This window comes from Zerene cesonia, chromosome Z, assembly GCF_012273895.1.
Source record: "Zerene cesonia ecotype Mississippi chromosome Z, Zerene_cesonia_1.1, whole genome shotgun sequence".
In the NCBI taxonomy this organism is placed as follows: domain Eukaryota; kingdom Metazoa; phylum Arthropoda; class Insecta; order Lepidoptera; family Pieridae; genus Zerene; species Zerene cesonia.
The window spans coordinates 284,268-292,525 of NC_052122.1; the positions used below are offsets into that span (position 1 = coordinate 284,268).

The window sequence follows — 8,258 nt, forward strand, 5'->3', positions numbered from 1 at the left end:
GGACATTTTGCAGGATGTCAAAACATTGTGAGCGGAATTGATGGACATAGCACAATGGCAATCCAGCTCTAAGGTGCGTCATCTAGTTACATAACAGAACTGTTTTGTTAAGCAATTGTGTTGCAAAGCAGTCTCAGTCCGCCTCGGACAAACATACGGGCGTAGAATCACCTGCCTGGATTGCATGATCACTTGCAGTTACCCAAATGTAATTATTAAATGCAATCATCTCTCGAAATTATGATAACTGGGTGCACCATTAATCGTCGCTGTGCGTGATATTTCAGTATTAATCCACATCGTATGAACAGGATCGTCACAGGATGTTTGTTGTCGCAGGAGCTTCGGCGCGAAGTGCTCCAAGTGCTGCCGCGGCATCTCGTCGTCGGACTGGGTGAGGAAGGCGCGCGAGCAGGTGTACCACCTGGCGTGCTTCGCCTGCGACGCGTGCGGCCGCCAGCTGTCCACCGGGGAGCAGTTCGCGCTGCACGAGGACCGCGTGCTCTGCAAGCCGCACTACTTGGAAACGCTCGACGGCGGTTCCATCTCTTCTGATGGTAAGTGCAGACTTCGTGCAATTACGATTTGATTTATTTTAGCTATGTTTTGTAGTAAGTGTATGTGTGATTCGATTTAAAGTGATCTTGCCTCATTGACCTTTTAACGAAAATCAATTTGGGCAACTTGCAATATTATCTGTAACAATTAACCTTAATTTTTATAAAAACATATAATTTTAGAAATACCTAATACATCCAGTATTAGGTAGAAAAAGTATCCTTATATCTCATAGCCCATTTAAACGGACCCTCCTTAGTAATGATATATGAACAAATTATTTTTTATTACATTTACATGTATTTTGTTTAAAAATCTCAATTACAGATGGCTGTGACTCAGAGGGCTATCACAAGAGCAAGGCGAAACGGGTCCGCACCACATTCACCGAGGAGCAGCTGCAGGTGCTGCAGGCGAACTTCCAGCTGGACTCTAACCCCGACGGCCAGGACCTGGAGCGTATCGCCCAGGTCACCGGCCTCAGCAAGAGGGTCACGCAAGTCTGGTTCCAGAACAGTCGAGCACGACAGAAGAAGCACCAGCACACTGGAAAAGGGAAGCAGAATCAAGGTCAGTCGAACACATTTTACTGCTGCATCTGCAAATGATCTCTCTGCACTGCGATTGTATAAAGCGATGTCAATGTTTAATTTGTAAGTGAAATGATTATGTTGTCCGCAGTGATGTCGAGGGAGACTGACCCGGTGGGGTTTGGCCGGCCTATCAACCTCCACCTCACCTACTCTTTCCAGAACAAACCTCCTTTTGTGCCGATAGGTGAGTTTGCATAGCTGTCACTCAATAAGTGAGGTATACTAGAAAAACATTTATTTCTATTCACATTACTAACAAATTCATAATGTAATAAAACATACAAATATTACAAAATTAAGGTTAGTTAAAGTTTGTGAATTTGTGAGTACTCACTCTCTATCTGTTTGTGTCTGAGTGCTATAGGCTGTATACACCACGAGCGAAGCCAGGGCAAACAGCTAGTTATTATATTATGTGAATTTGTTTACATACTATTAATCCATATTGTGACGATTCAGAAGTGCTTCTACTAAAAGTTTAATAGAATAAATAAAGATTGTGACTGAGTTTGAGATAACACATAATAAGTGTGGAGGTAAAAAGACCAGAAGATTTTTTTAGAGGTCTGATCTTTTATTAAGGATTATATCAGGCTCAAAGCTTCGCCTGCGTTATAAAAGATAATTTTCAGTCCGCTTAATGTGGAAGGATACTTATTTTCTTAAAGAATAAAACTTTTGTTTAACTCACTAGCATCACAATTTCAATACAACAATTTATTACAAACATAAATATTGTATTTTTACTTTGTACACATGTACACTTATCGTACGTACGTACTTGTATCTGCATTATAATATGTTGCCCTAAATAATCGGGTTGTTATTTCAGATGGAACTTCGTTCACGGATTCTTCTATGGATGAGTTGTCAGAAGATTCCTCTATCCACTGCATGCAGAGTGAAGCATAAGCTAGTAATCACTGTACCCCGCAACCTCCCAGCTTTTTAGCACCCCTCTAAGACCCAGCTTTATGTAGAATTCAATTCTTATAAAGATACTGTATCAATATCCCTTACGGTATATCTTAACTTATCACTCTATTGTCAATCTTTGTCTCATATAGAAAGTTACTTTCATTTTAATAAATGCAACCAATGCAAATTCTGATTAGGTAATTTTACACGTAAGGTTCATATATATTCCAATAAAATCACTTTTTGAACAGTCTAATAGCTTAACGTTATAAATTAAGTAGAATTGTAAAAATAATATAGACCCTATTTAGTTTTATATTCAATATTATTGTAAAAAGTTTTATTTATTTATTTATTATAAGTAACTGTGATACGTTCCTTCGAATATATTTTACGTCTAATTTATAAATACTTACTCGCCAAGTTACAGTACATTGCGTGTTATAATGAAACAAGTAACATTAATAAATAATAATCATAGGTTGTCCGTACAATATATTACTCAGAAAATTGTTTTTAGATCGGTTGTGAAACACGATTTTAATATTTCAATAATTTAATGCTTCGCTCTTGCATTTAATTATGCTATTTACGGAAATGTTACATCGGAATTGGATGAATATATTTTACGAACAACCTTTATATGAAAACAATAAATAGTGCCAAATTATGAGTAGATTAACAACGTTTTGAAATGTAATTAAATAATACCTATGTATAATGACGTAGTTTCTATGTAAGTTAAAAATCAATTATATTAATTACGTAACGCTTCGCTTGTATTGAGTAAACATATTGCAATGTACATAAATATATACCTTTAAATTGCTAGCAGATAGTAAAATAACTTTTACTGCAATTTAGTCCTGAATAACGCAATTAATAATTAGTTTGATGTAATTACTAACTTATATCCGTTTAACAGCGTAAGACTGTAAAATTTTGTTTAGTAAAACTAATAAACGATTTGTAAAAAAAAGAGAGCAAACATACAAAGATATTTCGTTTTGATTAAGGTTATTGAATATTGTAAAACAACAACAATATTGTACAACGTTAACACTAAATACATATATAAATGTGCTACAGACAGGAAATTTTTAGCGTTTTAAAGATTAGCCAAAGTGTCCCTTTTCAAATCATTACAATCGACATCTAACCATTTATCTTATACGTTACTTTTAAATTAAAAATTCATCTTAAATGGTTTTATTCACACTTCTCAAATTAACTTTAAAATGAATTTGAAACCGGTTTAAAACGAATTGTCAGGACTATTTATGTTGCAGAGTTTTTATTTTCAATATACAATTATAAATGAACGTCAATTACTTGGCTTATATCTTGCTAATATATTTGTTCAGTATTGTAAATAATCTAAATGTTAGTTAATATAATATATTATTGATGAATTATTGTAAATTCAACTCTATTTAAGACTTAGACCCGTCATCTTGTCATTTTTGGTAAATTAGTAGCTAATAAGTACTAGGTACTTAGTTTATTCTGTACAAATTATTAATTATACTATGTTGGTTAACACTATTGTTTTATTGTATTACCTTTATAATTATTTAATGCTATAATTTCTCAACTTATGTTGTATTCATTTTTAGTTTTTTTTTTTTTTTTATAAAGAGGAACCATTAATTCCTGTATATTTGTTTTTAAAAAGGAGTGAAAGAATAAAACTAAAATGTGTCAATACTTTAAGTTATTTATTAACCAATTTTAAATCATGTTATATACATGTTGCCTAGAATATAATTAATGTAATAACAATGGCTTAGATCACAGATAAAATTAGATATTTTAGGATACGCTGATGTTACATATGATATTGTGCAACTTGTGTGTTCACAACGTCGTACCAGAATTGTAATAATCACAAGATTCAAAATCTTATCTCAATGCAAATATATTTGAAAAACAATCTAGTTATTTTGGTAAATAAAACTCACTCTAGTCTAAACGCTATACAACAATACTTATCCTAATATTTTATAACATTCTATTATAAATGCTCATAAAAATTTTCTTTTTTTACACTTTTTTGTTCTTAATACTATTATTAGTGATTCTGATACAGTTCTTCGTTATACAAAGTGCATTATGAAATCCTAGTTCTCTTATACAAATGTGTTGGTGAAAATCATAGCACCTGTCAACTATAACTGACAAACAAAATGTACTATGGTTATAGATATCTATAGCTTTTCCATAGTATTGAGGAGTAAGTTCATTTCCTGGTGCACTTGTCGGAGGAGATCCCTCATCTGCTTCTGCGAGTCCAGAATGTCAATGCTCTGCGTGTAGGGGTTATAGCGCACGCTGAAGTCACGCGGTATCGTTTGAGCAAATTTGCTGAAAATTTTATATTGATTATTATAATGTGTCGTTTATTTCTAATGTATTTAATATACATAAACTTGGATAAGAAAGTTTGTCGAAAAATTGTTTATTGAGTAACACAGAAATAACGTAAAACGCTTTCCTTACATTGTTATAATTATTAATTGTTTAATCAAGTACTTAGGGAAGTTAATGCAGTTTTGAAATTTATACAAAGCATTTGAACATACATCATTTTTTCCTTGGCACTCTCGAAGCTGTTCGCCACGAAGTAGATGGGTTGGTATTCAGTAATAGGGTACTTCTGGTCACCAGTTATTTCCGGCTCAAACTCCTTCAGCACCGGTTTATCAGAGAGACAATACTGGAGTTCTCCAAACGAGGAAAGTAGTCCAGCACCATAGGCTTTCAACTGGCCGTCTTGTCGACACAGACCGAACTCCACCGTGAACCAGAAACACTGCAACATCAATGTAACGTGTTAAAGTACAGTTATAACTATCACCAACAGATGAATTCAAAGTATAAGGTTTTGAAGAGTTAAATAACTTGTAATATTTTTTTGAGTCCTAGCAAGGGAATTACAGGTGGGCCTGTCCTCAATTTGTCCCAAATTACTGTAAAAATCGATCCATATACCTCGGTATCTATATACCTAATTCCTAAAATGATGAAGGATTCTTTCAACGTTTAATTTTATTTGCCTTTATTCAAACATGCGTACCGTGGCAAGTTTCTCGATATAATCATCAGGCGCTCCCAAAGACGCGAGGCCGATTTCTTGGGAGAACTGCGCAAACGCGGGGTCAGCGAACAGCGGCGCGTGGCCGAGAAGCTCGTGGCAGACGTCTGGTTCCGGGGTGTAGAGCGGCCGCGAGTGGTGGCGGATGTACTGTGTGCTGTGGAACACGCGGAAGGCCAGCCCGGCGAGGAAGTCGCGGGATGAGAGCAGGCCGGCCACGGGGCGGAGTGTGAATCCTGTACTATCTGAGAGGAACAAGAGTTGTGGTTAGCCTTAGTTTGGAAAACAGATAAGATGTGAAAGTGTTAGTGAAAACATCTTAATGATGTTCAAAATCACAGCAAGAAAATATGATAAAATACGAACTGTAAAAATTGCAACTATTTGCAATGTTCTACAGGCAAATATTCAAACATCATAACAATGGGTAATTTTAATTTACCTTTAAGGAAATTAGAAACATCTTCCAGTTGAGGAATATTGTCCTCTCTGTATCCACAGTTCTCAATTAAGAGCGGGAACACGTGATTATGTTCTTTACAAGCATAAGTAGGGTACAACTCTGTGAGCTTCCTGAAGACCACGCCCCAGGTGGCTACCTCCTCTTTTGTGTAATCAACCCGTGGTAGGGGCTGACCGTATTTGTAGTTGTAAGCGATGTCTGCGAAGTATTTTCTCCTGGCCCGATATTCTGCGTCGGTGAAGCCTGGGTGATCTGAGTCAAGCTCAGAGCCGTACGATAGGATCTGGTTTGCGAACCTGTCGAGATCACGAATACGACGTGGGAACCATGGTACCGCAGCTGGAAGTAGAAAGTTAGCATTCGTGAATAATATTTTAGTTGCAGATAGATGCGACCTATATATACAATTTGATCTGAAGACTTTTTTTAAAGTAGACATTTAAAATGAGAAAGTAAGAATAGAAAATCAGATAAAAACACAATTGTCTGGTCAAAAAGGTGTCTTACCTCGATTGTCTCTATAATTTCTAGAAATAATGTTCAAATAGCCAGTATCCTTCTGCAGTTCGTCTAGAGCTGCACCGAAATCTCCAGAACCGTGGACGCACTCCACCATGAATTCATAACCTGGTCTTCTGGCGGAAGACCGGGATTCAATGTGACTGAGGTTGACTCCATGTCTGGAGAAGACGCTCAAGAATTTGGCTAAGGAACCAGCTTCGTCTCTTGTCCCCGGGGCGAATAACAGCCACGTAGACTTGCTGGAGTCACGTCCTTCGGCTATGTAGTTACCCCCGTGAATTATCTTTGGCTGGAAAAAAAACGATTTGAATAAATTATTATAGTATATACATACTTTGTAGATAGGAGGAGATGGAGCATAATAGAACCTTTAAATTACGGCGCGTAATGTTCAAAATAAGATATAAAAAAATAATATTTTCAGATTATTTTCGTGTTTACATGTTCCGCAATGTTCTATTTTGATCTCAATTGAACAAATCAGTCTCCAATGAATATCTGAATTATTCACGTACGTATTTAATATAATGTACGTATTATCAACTCATGTCAAAATTAGGGTCAATGTATTTATATACATTGATCGAATTGCGATGTTGATAAGACGATCATTCCACTGAATGTTTGGAAGATATCCCAAGTCGGCAGTGCTCAGTTTTAGTGTCTCTGGTGATAGCCTTTGCTCTATGACATGTGATACGAAATGATGTATGAGGTCAGCTGTATTGCTCATGTTCTGGTACTTTCTCCAAATAATTAGTTTGTTCCCTTACGATCTGGCTCGTGCTAGGTTATAAGCCTCGATATGACCATTACATCACAGATAACCGTTCGGAATTGTCATTCAACGCATCAGCCATAAAGGGCATGCAAATAAACAATAGGCGAAGTTAATTGCAAGCTAACAATCTCTTGTTTCATTCATCTCGTTGGAATTTGCAAAAACCTGTTCATTGGTTCTTTTTTTAATTCATCCGGAATTAAAAGTTTTGGATTTACATTCGGCACCTGCGACGCATTAATGCATTGATTTACACTTAACACACTATGATCACTCTTATGAAAAAATCTAATTAGTATACTTAATTAAATAATAAAATAAATATAATAAAATAAATAAAATAATTAATTAGTGTAATTTAGATATCTATTTAAAATGAAACAATAGGAGATACCAAATGACTCAGGAGTCATTAAATCAACAAAGCTTTTAATAATACCTACTTTAGGTGGCTAAGTCCATGATATTACATAGTCTTTTAGCAACATTTTTTAAACAAGTCTATAGATTTTTAAGAGACTTTCATTATCAGTCAAGATTAAGGATAAAAAACGTGGTTAACTAACGAATATAATACACGAAAAAAAAATACGATGAATAAAAATGCTTCACTATGAAAAAGACAAATAAATTTTCAAAAACAATTCGCGGTACAACTTCTAAAGAAAGAAATAGGTATTGTAATATAAGTGAAGTCCCGTGTCCTCTACTGGGGTATGGGGCAGAAGATATACATCTGTTTCACTGATGGATTTTCTTTATGGACAAGTAGGTGATCAGCCTTCTGTGTCCAGCCAGACCGAGACATTTTTTTTATTGTCCCCACCGGGGATCGAACCCAGGACCCCTCGGTTCTACGCTCACGCGTTTACCACTGTACCAAGGACATTTAGGCGGTCATTTAGGCACACAATGTAATATAAAGTCAACGAAAAATATTTCCGACTAAGTGGCATGTGTTGAAGTTGCGGCCTATTTTATGAATACGTGTTATAAGCAGAAATTATAAATTTTAACTGTATTATAAGGACGTTTTGGCGAATCAAAGCGCAGCGATAAAGGTTCAGTGCAATAACAATTTACTTTATTAAGTTTGAACACAAAATAAGTTCAAAGAGAATGAATAGCTGTTAGTGTGTTCTTTTAGAATATTATTACTGTAAGCCTGTATATAGTAATATTGGCTTATTTACTTCCTCTAGTTAACGAGTTTACATTTAGTTTTTGCTCAATCATTTTCCGCGTTCCACTGCTTAAGGCGAGGTGAGTTCAGCGATTAGCCTCTATTGAGGGGGTGAGGTGCGGGGTCTGAGGGAGGCACGCCCGCGC

The 8,258-nt window shown here is 35.8% G+C and overlaps 2 protein-coding genes across 3 annotated transcripts in view; one reads left to right on the forward strand and one right to left on the reverse strand.

Annotated features, from left to right (window-relative positions):
• LOC119835882 (LIM/homeobox protein Awh) overlaps positions 1-2,393 on the forward strand; it is a 39,133-nt gene extending 36,740 nt beyond the window's left edge. Inside the window, exons 3-6 of one of the 2 annotated variants that reach the window (XM_038360970.1) lie at positions 340-557; positions 886-1,128; positions 1,240-1,335; positions 1,984-2,391. In XM_038360970.1, coding sequence (XP_038216898.1) covers positions 340-557; positions 886-1,128; positions 1,240-1,335; positions 1,984-2,063 — 637 coding nt within the window. In that variant the 3' untranslated portion in view covers positions 2,064-2,391. Of the gene's footprint in view, positions 1-339; positions 558-885; positions 1,129-1,239; positions 1,336-1,983 lie in introns of both variants that reach the window. The other variant, XM_038360969.1, reaches the window with a different exon arrangement.
• Positions 2,394-3,805: 1,412 nt separating this feature from the next.
• LOC119835844 (protein henna) overlaps positions 3,806-8,258 on the reverse strand; it is a 6,172-nt gene continuing 1,719 nt past the window's right edge. The window contains exons 2-6 of the mRNA XM_038360880.1: positions 6,134-6,437; positions 5,606-5,965; positions 5,146-5,408; positions 4,652-4,881; positions 3,806-4,433 (exon numbers count right to left, since the gene is read on the reverse strand). Coding sequence (XP_038216808.1) covers positions 4,277-4,433; positions 4,652-4,881; positions 5,146-5,408; positions 5,606-5,965; positions 6,134-6,437 — 1,314 coding nt within the window. The 3' untranslated portion in view covers positions 3,806-4,276. The remainder of the gene's footprint in view (positions 4,434-4,651; positions 4,882-5,145; positions 5,409-5,605; positions 5,966-6,133; positions 6,438-8,258) is intronic.